This window comes from Ictalurus punctatus, chromosome 16 (assembly GCF_001660625.3).
Source record: "Ictalurus punctatus breed USDA103 chromosome 16, Coco_2.0, whole genome shotgun sequence".
Classification (NCBI taxonomy): domain Eukaryota; kingdom Metazoa; phylum Chordata; class Actinopteri; order Siluriformes; family Ictaluridae; genus Ictalurus; species Ictalurus punctatus.
Window position 1 is genome coordinate 26,525,583 of NC_030431.2, and position 22,611 is coordinate 26,548,193.

At 43.3% G+C, this 22,611-nt stretch overlaps 2 protein-coding genes across 3 annotated transcripts in view; one reads left to right on the forward strand and one right to left on the reverse strand.

The window, feature by feature from the left end:
* Nucleotides 1-15,426, reverse strand: part of ptbp3 (polypyrimidine tract binding protein 3) — a 57,712-nt gene extending 42,286 nt beyond the window's left edge. The window contains exon 1 of one of the 2 annotated variants that reach the window (XM_017489281.3): nucleotides 15,177-15,426. Coding sequence is in view for 1 of the 2 variants with exons in the window: in XM_017489280.3 (XP_017344769.1) it covers nucleotides 15,177-15,231 (55 nt within the window). In the remaining variant the exon portion in view is untranslated. The remainder of the gene's footprint in view (nucleotides 1-15,176) is intronic. The other variant, XM_017489280.3, reaches the window with a different exon arrangement.
* A 1,952-nt stretch (nucleotides 15,427-17,378) lies between these two features.
* On the forward strand, nucleotides 17,379-22,536 carry hsdl2 (hydroxysteroid dehydrogenase like 2). Its single transcript, NM_001201180.1, is given in 11 exon segments — nucleotides 17,379-17,483; nucleotides 17,960-18,123; nucleotides 18,552-18,650; nucleotides 18,736-18,850; nucleotides 19,592-19,695; nucleotides 19,806-19,904; nucleotides 20,198-20,392; nucleotides 20,507-20,578; nucleotides 21,288-21,419; nucleotides 21,527-21,655; nucleotides 22,365-22,536. Coding segments are annotated over 11 exon segments (1,242 nt in total). The 5' UTR covers nucleotides 17,379-17,466; the 3' UTR covers nucleotides 22,481-22,536.
* The last annotated feature ends 75 nt before the right edge of the window (nucleotides 22,537-22,611 follow it).

The window sequence follows — 22,611 nt, forward strand, 5'->3', positions numbered from 1 at the left end:
GCAGAGCACCTGCTGCTGAGGACAAACACACACTCGGAGAAGCACACACTCGCTCGCACACACACTCGCGGTTCTACCACCAATACGGGTGAGGAGGAGAGAACTGCCAGGATTCCAGTGTTTACTACAACCTCTCTCTCTGTCTGTCTGTCTTTCTGCACCTCTTTCTCAAAGTCTGTCCGTCTCTCTCTCGGTCTCTATAAAATTAATTCTTTGGACCAATCAGAATCCAGGATTCAGTCTGAGGTTTTCTATGTGAAAAGACACAAGGAAGGAAACAGTCTCTGCATTTCATGGTCATGATTTTTATCAGGAATAATGTGTTATGGTAAATCAGAATAAACCAACACAGAGGTCTGTGTAGCTCGTCCTCGCAGGCCGAGAGAAAGATGGGCGTTTAAACCCGGGGTGAGGACGGCGGCTAAGATGGAGTTGCTTCGGTTTAATTAGAAACGATGATCTGCTCCGTGTCGCACTTCAGATGTTGACAGAACACCGAGTGTGAAGACCGGCCTTGGAAGAACTTGTAAAGAACAGAAAAACAGTTCACGATGCTAAACAGAGTCCTCCCTCCCCACACACCACACACCTCACGCCAGGTGATACGGACCACGTTCACACGGACGGCAGTGATCTAATCATCGACCTTATTCTGAATAAGACAATATGGTGATGAAGGTGTTTACACGAGTGGCTTTAGAATACTCCTGTCATGTTCCCGTGTTACGTGTTCTAGAACACAGTTAGATTAACAGCCCGTCATCACGTCCCCGCGCCACGCCGTCCGACGTCCCTCCAGAATTTCACGTATCGACGTACAGTCGGTCTCCGTTATGGGACCGTGTACAGTTTCGGTGTTCCATGTTTAATTTTAGGAAAGCTTCCAGTGCAGTTAATTATCTGTCGTGCCGTACGTGTAAACAGACGACTGCTTGAAGCCTTGGGCTGCGTCCCGAACCGCGTACTCTACAGTATAGTCTACATAGTAGCGGAGATGCATGTTTTTCTCCTACGATATCTCAGGTAAGGCCGGTCTCAGGCTCTCTGTTAAACACACTGTTTAGACATCATAAACATCTTCAAGCTCAAACTCCTGAGGATCTGAGCGCTCGCAGCACACCAACGACCATCAACAGAGAGAAGTAAAATGTTCCGTGACGTCTGATTGGTTGATATTCAGTAGTATGTGTATTACACGTAAACACACGCACTCCCCCCAGTTTGATATTAAAAGAAATGAGGGAATATTTCTCTTTTATCAATAACGATAAACGTCTGGAACTTTCTGGAGTGTAAATATTAATGGGAGCTGGGACTGTGATCGCGACCTGCGTGGAGGTTCTGTAAGAAGCCTGATGAAGGAGGAACAGGAACTGCGAACTCATGTTACTGCGCTCGGCCGAGGAGGGCCAGCGTCGGGTTTCCATTTCCCTTTTAAATATTGTAGGAGCGTAATCAAGAGCGGAGAACTGAAACCCAGCCGAGAGCCCGAGCAGAAAGACGAGCGGTCACCTGATCCGGGCCGAGCCGCCGGGCCGAGCCGCCGGGCCTTTTACACACGCTGCATTGTGTAGTACAGCAGAGAAAACAGAGAAGGCCAAGCAGCTACAGGAGATCTGCTGCTGTCAGAGCCGTGTGTGTGTGTGTGTGTGTGTGTGTGTGTGTGTGTGTGACCGATGAGCCTCAGCAACACTGCAACAGTGTGTGTGTGTGTGTGTGTGTGTGTGTGTGTATTTATTATATGCGGGTGTGTATTGGTGAACATACCACAGTGAACAGGCCAATACTTTGGGTTTCTATAGGATGACATACCAACTAAGTAATTATTATTATTATTATTATTATTATTATTACTACTACTACTACATTTTTACTTTAGATACACATCCACAGGATACATATAAGGATTAAAGAATTAAACAATAAAAGATTAAACATTAAAATGCAAAAAAAAAAAGAATAGTCAGTGAGAATAAATGGAAAAGATGTTAACACAAGCGTTAATAAATAATCATAACTATTTATTCATTCACAGTTATTTATTTATTCATTCATTTTTGTTTAACTGATTTCACAGATTTTATTTATTTATTTATTTATTTTTTTAAGTCAAACATTTTTTATACATTCCTTTTTTTTTTGCAATTTAAAGCAGCAATATGTCTGAACCAAAACCGCTTTGGAGGCGGGGCTACGTATGAACTCACTTTCTGAGGTCACAATTTCACGGCTTGGTATGCAAATTATTAGAGAATGACAACAGCAGCGCAGCAGCATTAAATTTTAGTCCCAGAACCTTCATGCTAATCTAGCTAGCTGGCTACCGTCACTAATGTTAAAGAATGCTATGAATACATCAGGGTTGTCAAGGTAACAAATGAAACAGATTCTGACGATCAGAAATAAAGGAGTGCGAAAACGAGGATGTAAGTGGAGACTCTGCGACTAAAGCGAGCTAGTTTAGTTGTGATTATCCAACCGCGTGGCTGCTCCAGGATGCTCCAAATTTGCATATATGTGCATATTCATCAAACCCAGGTGTAATGAGGGTAAAAGCGCAGACGCGTTCCTCTGCCATTTTTAGTAAGTTTATTCCACAAAATCTGTTGAAAACCTGCTGCAGATTGAAACAGGAGGACTCGCGGGCTGAGCCCCGAGGTGTCAGTGAAAACCTCATCGCACGCTCGTACAGAGGAGTGAAAGCTGCGCTTGCGAGCCAGGTGAAGCGCGCGCAGTGACGTCGCCGTGTTTTGCCTTTCATTTGCACGACTGAATTTTTCTGCTCCCAGGCAACTTTTTTCCCTTCATAGTTTCCACATGCCGAGTTTTCTGCAAGCCGAACACGCTGGTGCTAGCGTGAGATCCGGATCAGGGAGCATGGCGAACATTCTTACATGACTGCACTGCCACTGAGGAATTTTTAATATACTTTCAGCTTTCCTTTAATCTGGGAGACTCATCACGAGGCTGCTCACAGAAGTGATGGGACTTAATCAGAAAATAATACATTCCCCTCAAGGTGCCATTCATCAGACTCAGGTAGCAGTTCACGCCCACTAAAGGGGCAGGGGGGTTATGGGTAACAGTAATGATGGACAGGGGGTTCACGGGTGAGCGTACTGACGGAGAGGGGGTTCACGGGTGAGCGTACTGACGGAGAGGGGGTTTATTGCTCATTCTTGCTTTCCGTTTTCTGTAGATTTGGGGGTTTTTTTTCACGTGACAGTGCCCCCTAGTGAACACGCTCATGTCACGTGAATCAGGTCCTGACCTGCTCGCAGATGCACCTTTTCAGAAGCCTAAATCTGACCCTGACCTCCATACAGACACACTGACCCAGGCAGCTGGATTACAATGAGCTCCACCAGGCCTGGAGCAGGTAGAACATTCCAGTGACGGAGATCACCTTGAGGCAAATACCCCGATTACACAGCAACGTAAATAGTTTGCCGAGTAAAAGGAAAAACCGTACTGGAAGCAGAGAGGAGAGCTAAGCTATGTACGGGATAAATAAAATGAGAGAAACGTTGGTGCAGTAATACCCTGGTCTAATCCAGGTCACCACACTGCTCTCGTTCCTCGGAGATGAAAAGTGAGGAGCTTATTAAATCCGAAGCTCCATGGTACAGTAGAACAATGACACTCGCGGCCAAAACGAGGACAGCGAGGAAACGAGCCAGAGACGGAGAGAATGCCAACAAAGAGCCATCACCAGCGAGCAGCCAAAACATGACAGGAGGAGCGCATCAGGAGCTCAAGAGGAGAAAAAAAAAAAAACACATACTTGTTTGGCCTTGGCCTCACAACACAATCGAAGAGTTTTTGTTATGGCTCCTTTACTGAAATCTAAAGCACATCGAGGACATCAACAATCAAGAGTTCAAGGAAAAGAATCGGAGGAAGAAAAACCTGTAATAACGGAGCAAAAACCGCGGACAAGAAAGCAAAGATCTGCTCAATAAATCGGCTCACGGAGTGCAAGCGACACACGATCATCAAACAGCACCAGTCACACGGCTCGGCTGACAACGTTAGCTTCCTAAACACAGCGCTGCGCTAACTCTGGTGACGCAACAGATACTTCAGCTAACGTTATCCCTTCAAGCAGCAGCGCTCTAATCTCACGAACAAGCTAGCTAACGTCAGGCCTACCATTAGATCAACCCCAAATAAACCCGCAGACAGTTACACTAGCAGGGTAGCTAACGTTAGGCCATCAGGCGAACAATAATGTAATCAAATGTTTAAGAATGCTAATTTATAAAGTAACAAACCTGGTGGGGGTGGGGTGGGGGGGCTAATGCACTCACATTATTTATCTCTAATAAAAATATTTAGTCCGAGACAAAAACTCAAACTGATCTTAAAACTGAGAGCGTGTGAAATAAATTTTTAATCACAGGAGCTGAAGTGTGTGTTCAAGGCTGGGTGTAAGGGGAGAACCCAATCAGACGAGCGCTAACGTTTCACTCGCCAACAAAGTGCCATGTGTTTGGGCCGTGCCAGGAGCAGTGTGTGTGTGTGTGTGTGTGTGTGTGTGTGTGTGAGAGAGAGAGAGAGAGAGAAAGAGAGAGTGTGTAAAATGGAGGGTGTGTGAGTGTTTGGTGGGGTCTCAAAATCCAGCCTCTGTAATTTCCAGCAAAGCAACACTGACACCACACACACACACACACACACACACACACACACACACGCCTCTCTTCAGGATCAGACTGAAACTCTGAGGATGGAGTTTTTCCTTCAGGATGAATGCTGTTCAGCGTGAGGAGGAAACACAGGGAGAGTCGTCGCATAAACTGAAACAGATGGAGCTCGAGCGGCTGCTTGTTCACAAGCAAACTCACAGAATCCTGACCGAGTCAGCTTCACGCCGAGTCCGCTTCACGAGTCTCATCACAGCGAGTCAGCTTCACGAGTCTCATCACAGCGAGTCAGCTTCACGAGTCTCATCACAGCGAGCCCGCTTCACGCCGAGCCCGCTTCACGCCGAGCCCGCTTCACGCCGAGCCCGCTTCACGCCGAGCCCGCTTCACGCCGAGCCCGCTTCACGCGACACCACTGCTGTGTTTCGGGTTTTTAAAGCCGATGAGGAAATGACTGAAGTGGCAGCTTCATTGTTGGGGTTTGTGAAGAGGTTACAGAGCGCTGTGCTCCTTCCTCCTCCATCATGCCTTCTCAAATCCACCTTCTCCACCGAACTCGTACGTGATCACGGTGGAGAAGGAGGGAGTGTCTTTCAGGACAGTCGCGATGCTCAAAAAGACAAACAGAAATTCATTATTTTAGAAAAATGAGCCACACGTTTCACTCCACATGAATATTTATGAGCGAATAATTATTTCATCACCACACAGAGTCCACAAACGTCGTCAGAGAAACCGCTCGGATATTTATCCAAATAAACAAAAACACTGTTTAATAAAATGTCTCACTATCGCAATATAAACATAAATAAACAAAAACAAATAAAAACACACGCACATTCGATTTTACACACCAGTCGCTGATGGGAAAACTGCTTCTTTCGCAAATTTTCAGAAACGTATTTAATAATTAAACTGAAACCCAAACGTCTCGCAAAAACACTGGCCCTGCGCTTCATTCGGAAACGACTAGAGCCGAGGTTTTATTATTTTATTATGTTTAATTTTAACGGTCTTCAATAGAAATGATTATTGTTATATACTCCATTAAGAAAGAACAAAGATGAAATGATGCTAAAATCAAGCCACAGATTAAAAGAGAAGTTGAGCATTTTGGGAACTGATGTTTCCTTCCCGTAGATTTAAGTGAGCAGTGCAACAAACACCACACACACACACACACACACACACACACGATTAATGACAGGAAGTGGAACACCAGCAGAGCTCAGACCCGCCCCTCAGGCTACAGAGCCGATTCCTCTGCAGATTTCCGTGTAAACGAGGTTCGGGAGCCTCGGCTCCTCACCTGAACCTCTGCAGAACTTCGGTTACGTTTCAGTCTGAACCTCAACTACATCACCGAGAAGAAAAAGCCTTCCCTGAAGAGCCAGGAAGCAGGACACAGAGGGAGAAAATCCTCACGAAGAAAAACAAACTAAACAAAAAGGCAGACAGAAAACTTCAACTCCCTCTGTTCCTGAATTCTACTTCCTGTCAGCGAAAAAACCCTCAAAACATCACGGGGGGGGGCAGAGAGAGAGAGAGAGAGAGAGAGAGAGAGAGTGTAGGTGAGATAGGGAGAGACAAAGAGAGAGAGGGAGAGAGAGAGGGGGGAGAGAGACAGAGAGAGAGGGGGAGACAGACAGAGAGAGAGAGAGAGAGAGAGAGAGAAACGAGTGAAGCTCCAGTCTCACCTCGCTCTTCCCTCTCTATTGATTTTTGCTTGCACCATTTTCTCTCTCTTTTTATTCATATCGTCCTTCCTTTCATCGTTATTTTACCGTCCTTTCTGTTCTCTTCCTTCTGTTCTTTTATATCACTTCCTTTTCCCATCATTCTTTTCCTTCATTTTTACCCTTTCCCTTCATTTTCTCCGTTTGTTCTTGCTCTTTCCCGCGTCTCCTCAGGAACAGTGAGACGAGCGGAGGTATCTCTGTAACTGACGACACGGCTGATATTTTGATCTGAAACTTACAGGGTTTTAAAATGAAACACCTTTTTTTTTCCCTGCAAAACCTTGCTTTCAGAATTATTGGCACCCCCAGAGTTGTTAATAGGTGGAACCCCGTGTCCTCTGGGCAGAAGAACAGCACCGAGTCACTTCCTGTGAGTTCTAACGAGCCTGTAGAAGCTTTTGGAAAATGTCTGACTGTGTTTACCGCAGCAGTAATCCTGCTTCATCTCTCACAGCCTTTTATTTCCCCGTCACTCCACTTCCACGGTCTCTGTTTTATCTTCACCCCATGTTTCATAGTGTTTTTAATCAGACACAAACTGATTAAAAACAAAAACACACACGTTTTTACAGATCACCATGTGGGTTTGTTTATTTATTTATTTGTTTATTTATTTAGGTGTCCAGTGCTTTGCCTTGTAGAAGATTTTTTTTTTTTTTTTAGAAGAAGAAATGCAAAATAGGTTTTGAATAAGGGCGTGCAAATTCCCTTTATCCAATCACCTGCGCCCGTTCTATCACACGATGCCAATAATTTTGGAACAAAGCCAAAATGTAATAGATTGAATTGAAGTCTCGCTGCTGAGCCTCAGACGAGCGTGCAGAACGGCGTGTGGATAAATGAGGAGAAAACAGAGTTGAAAGAGATTTTCAGGAAAGTGGAAAGAATGAGTCACCGAGACACACTCCATATTCATTCTCTCTCTCTCTCTCCCTCTCTCTCTCTCCTGAGCTGAACAGGAAGTGAGATGGCAGAAAACAAGGAAATGGGCAGCAGAGCTTCCTGTGTCAGAGCAGCATGAAACTCACCGCTATCGAACGCAGGAGAAAAATCGTCCAACCTCCGTAAGAGACGGAGATAAAGCTGGAGAAAACACGTCTTCCCGACGGACGCCACGCCTCCAGCCGTCTGATAAACGTTCTCCCTCTTTTATAACCTCATTCTTCCGCACAATTTAAAAGGAAAACTCGTTCTTATTCACTTACACGGATACGTTCGTATATAAACACGGACATTTGGCGTAACTTTACCGTCCGCGGTGCAGCTTTAGAATGACCGTTAGATTATCAGTACTTCCAGACAAAGGTAACGAGTCATTCTGTCTACAATTACTCAGATAAAAGTATTGGCACCCTCATCTTAGTTTGTGTTGCATTTTACTGTGCGAACGTTTGGGTGCCCCCCTCCCCAGTCTCCAAGTCTTATTTTTCCGTATGATGATATAATTTACTAGCCTGTGATTATTTAGCTTTATTTTACAACTTTAACGCACCGACCGAATTCAAAATCAGACCAATCTGATTCTCCTGTTCACTAAATATTCTCCTACACACGGTGTAATAATGTTCGAGAGAACGCTGCTTGAGATTCAGGCACCAAAAAAAAAAAATCCTTCCTTTTTTGTTTTGATAATGGTGACTCAATATTCTTACGATTTAAAAAAAAAAAAAAAATCTGATTAAAGTATTGGCACCCTCAGCTTTGTTTGGTTTACCCGTTGTGTGTGAGAGAGAGAGAGAGAGAGAGAGAGAGAGAGAGAGAGAGAGAGAGAGAGAGACGCAACATTCACATTTTATCGTCAAATAAATGAAAGCCTGTTGTAATTTAATTTCACATCAAAGAAAATCAACTCTGAGTAGTATATATACACATTTTTTTTTAGATGATTTATTATTGATTTACTGACTAATCTCCGCCTCCAAAGCCTCCATTGAAACCCCTCCTATTTTCACAGGATCTGCTACGAGACGGATAAACAATCGCTCAGACTCATCCAGCGTACAGATATCTCAGGATATGGTTTGTTAGCGTACCACGACACACCACACCGCTGTGTCCTACAACGTTCCATTTAGTGGAATAAAAACTCCAGGCCTCATATCAGCCTCGAACTACAGAAGTTCTGCACGATGATGAGAATCTTAATGAAGCATCTCTCCATTAGCACAAAGAATCTGCAGAACATGAGAGAGGCTCTGCGCCGCTCAGAGGCGTCAGATCCAGCGCTGAGGATTAGCGGAACAGCAGGAGAGGACGACAGCGACGATCTCTGCTAAACACGGGCGCGAGGAAGGAGTTTCACACACGGGAAATAAGGATGTTAGAACGAAGAAGAAGGTGTCACGTGGTCCACATATGAGAGGGTGAATTTAGTGGACAGTGAAAAAGCTGAAAAAGACGGGGAGGTACACACGTAGACGTGCCGCTATTCCACCGAGAAAACCCAAAACAACAAACAAATAAAAATATTTATTTAAAGCTTTCTGCATCACGTTGACCGTACAGACTAAACGGATCATGTTCCCTCTAATCCCTTAGCTACTGTCCAAGTCTGCGTCCTAACGAGACAAGAAAAGACGTCAAACTGAGAAATAAAACTGCAGGGAAGACGGGAAACCACCGCCGGCGGCTCCGGCTTCAAACGGAGCGGCCGACAACGCTACAGCCGTACACGTGAAGCTCCTCTCACGTGATGTTTGTCCATCTAATGACCAAGTACGATCAGCACACGCACGCAAAATTCACTAACCGCACGACACTCATACACACGCGTATCACATAACAAACAAACAATCCTGACGTGTGTACTACAGAACGTCCTTCATGTGGTGTACGAGTGCAGGACGAGGGGCGGCGCGAAGCAAACCGGTTCTCCTCAACGTGGACACGAAGCTTCACAAAATCAGAAACGTGCACGGAAAAGTGGCTTTCCTGTCTGAAGTATGCATAAAAAAAAGATTTATTTTTACTCTCCTTTCATTAAAATAAAACTAAACAAGCACGTGATTGAGATAGTTTCAAATGTTTAAAATTGCAAACACAACACAGACCCCTCGCCGTGTATTCTCCAACCTCAAGGCATCACAGGAGAAGACCGAGAGCTGTTATCTCGGCAGAGGGAGCTAGCACGGTCTCGGATTAGATTGGCAAATTGAGCTAACTGTACTAGTTACATACCCTCACCAGAGGCACCAAAGATCTCCGCGACGTCCTTCCGAGCTTTCTTTTCCTTCCCAACGGTTCGGTACACATTTAATGAGAGCGTGTATATAACATGAAGAAATTTAATCATGGAGGTTATACAATTTTATCCCATTTCTGCAGGAACTAAAATTGTGAGCATGGAGCTGAAGAAACGTCACACCTGGATGTGTTGCTTTACAGAGCCTTATCAAATTTGCATAGAACGGAGAACATCCCAGTTAAATTGTGTCTGGAATCCCTGCTTCAGGCCATGAAAGTACGTAGAAAATGAGAGCTCAGCGGTTGCTTAGGGTTAGAGCCACAATCATACGACAGAAGAGACGCACTGCTACGTCGCCAAGCTTCAAAACAGATCTTTTAAAATCCTCTGCTCTAATAGCAGCCTGCAACACCAAAACCACTTCAGTGTACAACACACTGCTGCCACACACACACACACACACACACACGCGCATTTAAGCGTGATTTCTCTAATCACTGTAATTTTGGTTCGGAGCTATTTTCCTTCCAGTGCAGAAACAAAACCGTCCACCGTTTCAGCTCCACAACACATCTCAATCAAAACACCACGCTAGAAACAAGTTACCTGATATTAAACGCACACCCGATCCGTCATAGTCACACCGATGCACGTCTAAAGCTATGAAGTGATGCACTAAAATGAGAAAAGCATCCGAAGCGTCGTTCTGAACCTTCCCGGGTCGTTGGACCGGTTTATGAAGCGACGCAACACGCAAAGATCAAATCGTTTTAATTAACAAAAGCTCTGAGCGGGACCAATCACTTCCGCTTATACGCTTCTGCAGCCGCACGTCTCGTACACAACACTGAACACACATCGTATTCACTCTTCGTCTCAACAGGAAGTGAAGCTGTAACACTCTATGACATCATTCACAAAGAGGACGTGTGCAAGTTGCTCAGTTTTAGACCACTGAACACTCGGATTAAGGGAATTCCTCTGGCAGTTCCCCGCCCCTCAACTCCCCTGCTTTTATCCGACACCCATAATAAAGTATTCCCCAAAATACACATGGGTTTGTCCCTCCAAATGCCTAAAAAAGCAATTCTGCCTCACAGAGAGAAGCTCAGGCCAGACCTCTCTCCAGTCGTTATTAGGTTGCGGCCCTGGACAATGCCGTGTGTGTGAGCGGACATTGCTCATTCATGTTACGAAACCACGCTGAGGCAGTTTTAGACGATCTATATTCTAACGCAGAGTTCGTACAAGAGGAGAGACACGGAAAACATCTCGCAGAAAGGAGATCCGAGAGAGCTCACCTGTTCAGTAGGATATGAGCCAGTCACCTCGTATACTAGGTAAGGACGTTGCTCATAAGGACAGGTTAGGCCAGTTTGCAGATGAGCGAGCAGGAGATCAGATCAGATTTAACTATGCCACAATATCCAGCAGCATTACTTCATACCTGAGAGAGCCGGCAAACACTCCACGAAAATACACTCCACAAAACGGCAAACACTCCGCACTCTATTAGAGCTCCTGCACTTCTACATTTCATTTCTCTGAAGAAAAAGGAAATATACGATTAAATATCTGATTACATTATACACTACACACAGAGTCCTCTACTCTACTACTGCTACGGTCCAAACTGTCACCGATCCACACGTCTCATTACGACATTAGACCATGGAGTAACGCCCACTTTATTCAGCTCTATAAACCACCATGACTTTTACCACACGATCACATGACTTTTATTTCAGACAGGAATCACCAGCCTTGTTACCATACCTTTAAAAACTTCGTAATACAGCTGAGGAAATGTAAGGATTATCGGCTTTAACAGTGTGCGCGCACACACACACACACACACACACACACACACACACACACAGAGAGAAAAAAGGGAAAGAAGAAAAAAAAAAACGCAGTTCAAGATTTCTTACTTTGTTGTATGAATTCTACACAGAATCCTGTGTTCCCCAGAGGGATAACTCATAAGAATTAAAACACGATTACACACCGCCTCAACATACACCTTTACCTCAGTCCACACCTTTATAAAACATTCCACACCCCCTCAGGCCACACCTTTATTAGGTTCCAAGTCCCTTCATTCTCACCTTCATTACGTTCCACGCCCCCTCAGTCCACCCCTTTCCTTTACCTCAGTCCTCACCTTCATTACATTCCACGCCCCCTCAGTCCACCCCTTTACCTCAGTCCTCACCTTCATTTCGTTCCACGCCCCCTCAGTCCACCCCTTTACCTCAGTCCTCACCTTCATTACGTTCCACGCCCCCTCAGTCCACCCCTTTACCTCAGTCCTCACCTTCATTACGTTCCACGCCCCCTCAGTCCACCCCTTTACCTCAGTCCTCACCTTCATTTCGTTCCACGCCCCCTCAGTCCACCCCTTTACCTCAGTCCTCACCTTCATTACGTTCCACGCCCCCTCAGTCCACCCCTTTACCTCAGTCCTCACCTTCATTACGTTCCACGCCCCCTCAGTCCACCCCTTTACCTCAGTCCTCACCTTCATTACGTTCCACGCCCCCTCAGTCCACCCCTTCATTACGTTCCACGCCCCCTCAGTCCACCCCTTTACCTCAGTCCTCACCTTCATTACGTTCCACGCCCCCTCAGTCCACCCCTTTACCTCAGTCCTCACCTTCATTACGTTCCACGCCCCCTCAGTCCACCCCTTTACCTCAGTCCTCACCTTCATTACGTTCCACGCCCCCTCAGTCCACCCCTTTACCTCAGTCCTCACCTTCATTACGTTCCACGCCCCCTCAGTCCACCCCTTTACCTCAATTCTCACCTTTATTAGGTTCCACGGCCCCTCATGCCACACCTTTACCTCGGTTCTCACCTTTATTAGGTTCCACGGCCCCTCATGCCACACCTTTACCTCAGTTCTCACCTTTATTAGGTTCCACAGCCCCTCATGCCACACCTTTACCTCAGTCCTCACCTTACTACGTTCCACGCCCCCTCAGTCCACCCCTTTACCTCAGTTCTCACCTTTATTAAGTTCCACGGCCCCTCATGCCACACCTTTACCTCAGTTCTCACCTTTATTAGGTTCCACGGCCCCTCATGCCACACCTTTACCTCAGTTCTCACCTTTATTAGGTTCCACGGCCCCTCATGCCACACCTTTACATCAGTCCTCACCTTCACTACGTTCCACGCCCCCTCAGTCCACCCCTTTACCTCAGTCCTCACCTTCATTACGTTCCACACCCCCTCAGTCCACCCCTTTACCTCAGTCCTCACCTTCATTACGTTCCACGCCCCCTCAGTCCACCCCTTTACCATGTTCTACACCTTTACCAAGTTCCACACCGCTACCTCAGTCCACTCCTTTACCCCGTTCTGTTATTGTTGAGATTACAGTACTTATATTAGAAGGCTTTTAAAATCACATTGTGTATTTGGGAACTCCATGTGGACTCCTCTCTCCTCTCACAGCTATTCAGAGTACATACAACTCTAAACAAAAATAAAGACCATTAAACCAAATATGATGATTGGACCACATAATTTAAATCAAACATTCAAACTGTTCCTCAATCATCTATTCTAACTTACAGAAACCATCCTGCCTTTTCTGACTTTTACCTTCATTACACCACATGAAATTTGGCCTTTTCTTGCCTTTGATTAAATATTTTTTTACACTAAACTTAGCCAGGCTAGATGTTCTATCCTGGCTAATTCATTTAACTAAATTCATTTAGCACAAAAATAATCTGGTAGTGAAGATTACTCACTACCTAACACAATTAGCTGTAGCTTGTGATATCTGCTGAGGAGAAATGAATAACGATGAAAACATAGTCAATCCTTAAATCTATGTATGCCACAATGCATCATGGGTTGCCTTTTGTGGAAAAGGGGCAATATTGTAAAGTATACAGGTTTAGAAACACATTACAAACTTCATCTTTAAACTTCAGTGAAGGTTTGAAATCCACTTGAATTCTTAAATAAATGCAAAATAAGCTGCACCATCTACATGCTTACATTTAAAATGCAGACACACCTTTAACCCTTTAATGTGCAGGTGTGGGATGTGTACCGGGTTCGAACCAGTTCTGTTGCGTGGTGTGTTTATGCGCTAATCCTGGCAGGAGTGCGTTTTTTCCCTATCTAACCCTGGAAATCCCCAGGAGGAGTGAGAGCAAAGCACATAACCTTACGCTTTCACTTCTCTCATTACACTCACATGTAGTCTGTGTGACTCTAACAATAGCCTACATTCTGTGTACACACAGGTGGATCTAGCACTCTGAAGGGTTCTTAGAGGTTGTGTATAGAAAAACAGTTCCACTGGAAAGCTAGAACCAAGTGTTCTGGGGTCTACACATTAAAATAAGAAGTGTGTTTAGATTCTTTGTCGTTCTGTGAGGAGAACGCGGAACAATAACGAGGTTTAATGCACCTGGGAAATGTTTTTAAGATCTCTTATAACGTTAAGACATTTGTATAAATCTAAAATACCCGTGCAAATCATCGCACCAGCACGATATAGACTGAGGCTCAATTTATTATAAAAAAATAATACATGTAAAGGAAAGTTGGGCTTCATGCTCTACTTATGAGCCTGTATTATTATTTTTTATATATATATATACACCCCCCCCCCCGTATAAATAAATAAATAAATAAATAAATAAATAAATAAATAGTTATAAATATTGCGTGTCCCCGCCCACCACCATTGCGCGCTCGCGCTCGCGCACGCGACTTCCCACGCACGCGCTTGTAAACAATCATCCGCTCGCCTTTTAAACAGAATGTATAAGCAACATGGCGCCTGTGGAACCATCATCACCACCACCACACACACACACACACACACACAGAGAGGATCTACTGTATTTGTGTGAAGTCTAAAATGATTGTGAATGTTCTCGACAGAAACGCCCCTTTAATGGCTTTAAAATGGCAGCCTGCTTATTACCTTCACTCTGAGAGAAAAAAAAATAATGAATTAAAAACACAAGCTTAGTGTAAAATCCAGATAAATGTAATCAATCCGTAAATAAGAAACTTTTAGGCTGCATGTTATTTTATTTTACACCCTGATGCTTGAGGAGAGTTTTACATGTAGATTTGATCAGGGATTATATTCAGAGCAGCTCCACTTCCTCAAAGACAACTTTGCTGTTGTTACACCCAGAATCTCTCTCTCTCTCTCTCTCTCTCTCTCTCTCACACACACACACACACACACACACACACACACACACGCAACAAAATGTTACAAAACACTTCCGCTTTAGTCTTTATTCCGCCTTCTGTAATTATCCAAAGTGTTGAAATGTAAAGCTGTGAATCCTCAGGTCAGCTCCAGAACCCGAAAATAAGACAACAACAATAACAATAACAACAGTTCCCAGATCAGAAGCGCGTTCAGCCCCTGTACCATTTCCGCTCAACACACCTCTCTGATTCTAATCTCATTTAATGCAATATTCTATTAGAATACAGTACAATCAGGGATATTATGCTGTAATATAATGTGCAGCATGCAAAGCAAGGAGAAATCACCTAAAGGTCTGAGATTTAGAATGAAGGAGAATAAACAACACAAACACAACCCAACACACTTACCCATCCATCTCACAGCAGAGCAGCCTGAGGCGAGGAGAAACAGCAGTGTGGACATGAGGAGGAGGACAAAAAGCTGCAGAATCAGAGCTGTGTGTGCTGTGTCCGGTCCAGTCTAGCTCCAGGTCCCGGTCCGGTCCAGGTCCACTCCCACAGACACACAATTTCACTCCGCTGTGAACACAAAGGCAGCAGCAGCGACACTTCCTGCTCCTGACGCTCAGCGCACTAATAACACTGGCATGCACGCGCACTACAAAATGGCCTCCTCCTCTCCACACTGACACACCTTTTTTTTTTTTTTTTTTGGGGGGGGGGGGGTAAGACTCACAAAACGCATGCACGGGTGTCTGTGAGGTTTATGGTTTATCAGTGATGAATAATGGCCATTATAATGCACTGAGAATAAAAATAATACAAATAATAAAAATAAGAGGTAATAGAGGGTTTGCGTTAATGCTCATGACAAATGTGCGCGTGGGATACACACACACACACACACACACACACACACTGATTAATTACTCTAATTAACCGAATGAGTCATTTCAAAGAACCGATTCCTTGTCATTCTGTGCTGTTAATGTGTGTGTGTTCTGACATTTTAACTCTTCCATGTTTCAGGTGGTTTAAAAAAAAGGCCCATCTCTTTGTTCTTGCCCTGCCACCCTGTCACAGGACACAAAGCTGTTTTCAGTCTTTAGGAAACATGTGGGAACTTGTTGCACCAGTTGGACCGGATTTACTGCACACACACACACACACAACATGATTAGGCTACATTGTTTAATATTCTAATGACTTGGATTATTAGTTTCAAACAAACAAAGTAAAAATGCACGGGTCACTGTTTCTATGCCAAATCTAATCTTTATATTAGTAACCTGAAAAGGGCTTAAATGTTCCAGAGCATTAAGAAGAGTAGGGTAACATACAGCGCCCTCTATCGACACGGGTTATACAACAACATCCAATAAAAGTCTAAAGAGGGAACTAGATAGATATATAGATATGTGAATAATTTGCATTCTGAGCCTGCTGGGGTAAATATGATTTTATACTGACCTTTAGCAGTACATTGTGAGATATTCTCCACTATTCATTTAGACACAACAACGAAATGGATCAACTCCAGAAACAGCACACTATACAGTGTATAAGGTGTGGTTAGATTTTCTTTTTTTTAATATAATCTATGATATCTGACCAATATTAACAAATTTCTAAATAACACATTATACTCTGGCTTCTCACAACAATAGAAACAACAACAAGAAGAAATGATTATTGTTGTTGTTGTTGTTGTTGTTGTTGTTCAGCTTATCCATCCTGTGTTAAATGTGCAAAAACAAAACATTTGTTAGAGCCAGAGAAGTGAGGAGCTCAACAAACTGATAAAGAAGACTGGCTCTGTTCTGTGATGCCCTCTAGACAGTTTTGATGCAAACTATCATCCATCCTGGGCAACACATTCCATCCCCTCCACTGGTCAAACAGCAGTGCATCTTCAAGTATAAGACTCTGCTTCAGCTCTGCTGTAGCAAGGAACCGTACAGGAGGTCGTTCTTACCAACAAAAATCACCCTGTACAATAATTCATCACTTTGCCGGGACATTATTGTGCACTGGAGCCTGTTCCTAGAATAAGCTCATTGCACATGTATTACAGTTTTGCACTGGGTTGCATTATGCACTGATGCTACTCATCACATTATCCCACTTTATAACTGTACAATCTGTAGACGCTGTGTTGATCTCAGATACTGTGCTGCACATTTGTGGCTCCATACCTGCTCTTTTGCCCCATTCATTACATTTATCATTGTATCATCTTCCCTGGAGGTTAAACTCCAGTATTACTGTAACCTATCACTAAATATTATTTGTATTAAATATAAATAAATATTGAAGAGTAGGAAGAAGACGTTTATCCAGCAGAGGGCGCTGGAGTTATCTCATCCAAATTATGGCGGAATGAAAATATTCTCAGGTTTGAACCTAAACCGTTTTAATAGTTTTTTTTTTCCCCCCAGAGTGAATTCATATTTCAGAAATGTATTCTAATAGGACAAAAACTAAACGATATATCGAGGGGTTTATTTTCCGTACATCCGGGTTTTGGACCACCAACGAAGAAGCTGCACCGGAAGTAAAGTCGTGTACATAAATAATAAACTGTGCTAAAGGGCACGAGCGGCTGTGACCTGCGTCGGTTTATTAAGAGAACTTCAGTGATTTCAGCGTTCACTCTGTTAGACTCTGAAAGCGGTGTGAGGAGCTGATAAAGTGCACGATGCTGCAGAACACAGGGTGAGTTCGGCTTGTAGAAACTAGATCAACTGAAAGTCGTCTAAAGTTGGCATGACTGCGCTGTACACTTTATTCACTTTATTCACTTTACTGAAATCCGCTCAAGCAGCTGTTCCAGCTGTTCAAGGGTTTATCTTATAATGTAATGCACGTATTTAATAAACGCTTTAAACGCTTCAAATATTGACACGTGACCTTTGTTCTAAATTGCTGCATGCGCAGGTGCAATGAAGTGCCAGTGACGTTTGTCCCACTTCTTCCCCATGCACGATTAAAAAATGTTCCTCCAGGCTTCTAGCTTTGTAAATGCAAATGCCTAGAACCTCTAAGAGAGTCATCAAGGTACTAGATTGAACCTAGTGTATGTTCTGAATACAATAACGTGTTGTAAGTTTTGTTTCTGTCATTTCTTTCTTTCTAATTTTCAAGTTTCTCTTCTCACCCCTCCCCCCCCCTGGACCCGTGCACTGTTCCAGAAAGCTGTCCGGTTCCACCCTGTTCATCACCGGAGCGAGTCGAGGCATCGGTAAAGCCATCGCGCTGAAAGCTGCCCGAGACGGTGCCAACGTGGTGATCGCAGCCAAAACTGCTGAGACACACCCCAAACTGCCCGGAACCATCTACACAGCTGCTGAGGAGAGTAAGAACCTTTTAATCCAAACAGCGTGTCAGTCACGGTGATGTGGGTCAATCTATCGAAGCAGTTAAAATGTTGTTTTTTTTGTTTTTGTTTTTTTACAATTTTACTGTACAAAATTTTTCTGGTTTTTATAACAAACCAGTCAAGTTCTGAGAGCAGCTGTGAGGGTGTGTAAACTTTAGCACATGCTCCGTTTTTGACGCTATATTGCTCATCTTGTGAAATCCAGCAAATAACTAATAAACGGCGTTTTTAATCTGCAGAATTCTTTCATGGAAGCGTGTTCTCGTTTCATTTACAAAAATAATCCACACACGATTTTTCATGGGGGTGCCAAAACTTTTATTGTAAAAGTATCATGATTAGGGGTATTTATTAAACAGTGTTTTGGTGTAATGAGGCACTAACGGTGGTGTTTTATCTCCCAGTTGAAGCAGCAGGAGGAAAAGCTCTGCCGTGTATCGTGGATGTTCGTGATGAGAAGCAGGTCAGCGAGGCGGTGGAGAACGCCGTGCAGAAATTCGGAGGTGAGAGACGGACACAGAACTCTGACTCGAGGAGATGTTCTTTTCTTAATTTTTATTAAATGTTCTGTCATCGCCATGACTACAGGGATCGACATCGTGGTGAACAACGCCAGCGCCATTAACCTGACGGGAACTCTGGACACGCCCATGAAGAAAGTGGACCTCATGTTGGGCATCAATCTGAGAGGAACGTATCTGACGTGAGTATAAACACGCTGTTTCATTGGCGTTCTTACATTTCATCTCTTGACTCCTTCTTTTGCGTTTTTAACCGTGTAACTTAAAAGAGGAAACCCCAGCAGTGTTTGCTTAGCCCTTTTAGAGAAATTTCAACAGAAAAAGTCACAATGTTGACAAAGACGTGTGAAGGTCTGTTGTGTTTATTGTTCGGTGAAGAATAGAAAGACAGGAGCAGGATGGAAGTTTATACAAAAATGTGCTGTAATCAAAAAACTTCTGGCAGGACCTGTTAGTCCGTTTATCAGAGTTGGAGTCAAAGTGACTCTGAATCAAGTGAAATTGATTCGGAGTCAAAGTGACTCTGAATCAAGTGAAATTGATTCTTTTGATTCATTTGCTGTTTGGTTTGATCTGGTTTCACACTTTTGATCTGGTTTAATCTCCAAAAGACTCATTTAATTTCCTCCTGAACTCTACAGTGTGGTGTTTAAATGTTTAAACTCCATTCTATAGTTTTGAAAATAAAATAAAAACAATAGAGCGTAGATAGTTGGGCCGATTTTTCTGATTCGGATATTTTTTTTCTTCACCCCTAGTTTCTACCTTTTAAAAATGGAAGTAAAATGTTCATGTTGCTGGTTTAAAGGCTTTAAAGTAGACTTTTATGTAAATTTATCTCATTTTATTTGCATAAGAAAAAGCTAAAGGACTGACCACCACATTATAGTGAGTTCTGTTCCGTGATTTTCACTTGTTTTCAGGTCTAAACTTTGCATCCCGCATCTGTTAAAGAGTAAAAACCCTCACATCCTCAACCTCAGTCCTCCTCTCAACCTCAATCCCATCTGGTTTAAGAACCACACAGGTAAGAACCTCACCTGGAGAACCCTAAGCTTTCATTTTTACATATTGTAATTGTGTGTGTGTGTGTGTGTGTGTGTGTGTGTGTGTGTGTGTGTGTGTCTGCATATACAGCTTACACCATGGCCAAATACGGCATGTCCATGTGTGTCCTCGGGATGGCTGAAGAATTCCGTGGATCTATCGCTGTTAATGCACTATGGCCTCGTACAGGTGAGTTGTTGTTGTTGTTGTTGTTGTTGTCCTGTACAGGTGCATTGTCCCGGGACAGATGAGGATAGGTGAGTTGTTGTTGTTGTCTAGGCCAGATGAGTTATTCCTGGACCTTGTTATTCCATTGTCCCGGACCAGTGAGACAGTTATTTTCTGCCTGGGATAGGTGAGTGTTGACTCAGGACAGGTGAAATGTCTTTTCATGGCGAGTTGGCTTTGTCCCCGGACAGGTGAGTGTGTGGTGCAGTGTGCTTTATAAATCCTGCATCATGATTGTGTTTTCATGGTTAAAGCCATTCAGACTGCGGCGATGGAGATGCTCGGAGGATCAGGCGTGGCGAAACGGTGCAGGAAGGTGGACATCATGGCCGACGCTGCCTACGCCATCCTCGGCAAACCCGTCAGCTACACAGGACACTTCATCATAGACGAGGACGTCCTCAAGAAGGAGGGCATTAAGGACTTTGACGTGTACGCGGTGCAGCCAGGTGGGCGTGGCACAGATGCAGCGACTTGTTTTAAAATCATTTTGTAAGGTGCTTGACATTGACATTGATTTATTTCATTCTTTTTTCTTTTTTTTTTTCTTTTATTTCACTCAGGTCATCCACTGCTTCCTGACTTCTTCCTGGACGAAGATCCTGAGACACTGAAGGAGCAGCTGCAGGATCACGGTGCGCGTCTTTCATTTCTCCGGGGACACGCTTCAAATTTTGGAGCAAATTCAGCTTTTAGTTAAAATTTGTCATTTTGATGGTAATTATAAAATAGAAAGTGATTAAAATGCTGTTTTCTCTCCTCAGCGCAGAGACATTCGAACACTGTGAGCAGATTAACAGTGAGAATGTCGGCCAGTTCATGGTTTCGACGGACACGTTAGACACACCAGTAGTAAAAGGACTATATTGAAAACGTATTGTGTTATGACTTATTTTCGTCTCAGAGGAACTCTGCATTATTCCTCTTCAGAGATGGGCAGGTCTCAGTGTGTGGGCGGAGCTAAAAACAGTGCAGATCACTGATTGGTCAAACCATGAAAATAATATTTATCATTATGAAACTGCCAATCGCTACACTCTGAGGAAAGTGCTATTTACCCTCTCACACTCACATGTGCTCACACACACCCACCATTACCTAGTGTCAATGTGATTGACAGGTGAGCGAGACTATGCTCCTCCCACTCTGAGAGCACAGCCAGTTTTGCTCTGTTGGATCTTAGCCATGGATGGAATTTCCTGGAATTCATCGATAAAATAATAACCTAGCTGTGTGTTTGTACTTTTTCCTTTTAAAAGCCCTGGGGACACAAACTTTTGCTCTCGGCTAGTAAGTAGACCTTTTTTTTTTTTTCCCCTCTCTCCCTGTCTCTGTGTATATCAGATGCCACTCCTGAAAAAACAAGTGCAGACGCTCCCTCCAGCCCCATCGCTGATATCTTTACTGTGATTAAAGGTGTGATCAGCCCCGAGGTGATCAAATCCACGCAGGGGGTCTACACATTCCAGCTGTCTGGTGCGTGTCCTCGCTCTTAACCCAAACTAGACACTCTGGATCACTAATCTAATCCCGTGCGCTCTAGGACAGACGCAGAAACGTGATCTGAAGCTCTGTTATTTTAGGAGAGCACGCCGGAGTCTGGTATATCGACCTGAAGAACGGTGCAGGTGCAGCAGGCAGCGGAGAACCCCCAGCCAAGGCAGACGTGGAGATGAGTCTGAACAGTGAAGACTTCATCAAGATGTTCACAGGTGAGGGGCAACAATGGAAAATAAAATCAATAATATAGCTTCATGTCGCACCCTGATGATAAAATGCATATTAAAGGAGATCATATGTCTAATCATAAAAACACAATAAACTTACATTCATCTCATAAAGCTACTCTTACTAGTTAAGCATTTTCCCAATCCGACAAAAGATTTTTCAAATAAAAAATGTTTGTTTTTTGCATTTCATACGTTTTAAAACATTCCATAATAATAATAATAATAATAATAATAATAATAATAATAATAATAATAATCAGAAATGTGATTATTAGTTTGTGCACAAACGCTAACGAAGTGTAAAGTTAGTGTTGAATATTAACCCCCAGATTAATATAAAAATAATTAAAATCATAAATATAAAATAACAAGAATTAATTATTGAAATCTTAACTTTTTTTTATGCATGCATGAAATAATCAATTATTTTTACAGTACTGATATCATTCAAATATTATTTCCCACTCACATCACATTACAGTAATTCATTAAAAGTTATAGAGTGCTAATAATTAATAAAATTTAAATATTAATTGAATAAAATGTATACATTAGACCCTTAAACATTAAACATATTTAAACATTTAAACATTAGACCCTTGACAGCCTCTAGCGAAGCTTAAAGAGACGTCTGTGTGTAATTACACGGTAATAAACAGTGAGTATGATGACGTGGTGCTCGTGTTCACAGGGAAATTAAAGCCCACCATGGCCTTCATGTCCGGGAAGCTGAAGATTAAAGGTGACATGTCTCTGGCCATCAAAATGGAGAAGATGATGGCGTTGATGAACAAGTCCAAGCTGTAATCTGTGAAATGTTCTGGTCTGTTAAACCATCAGCTATTAAACCATTCTTATTTTCATACGGATTCGTCCTGTTTCCCTTTTTTTTTAAAATAGATAATATAACAGTATGGGGGGGGGCAGATTAAAGAAGT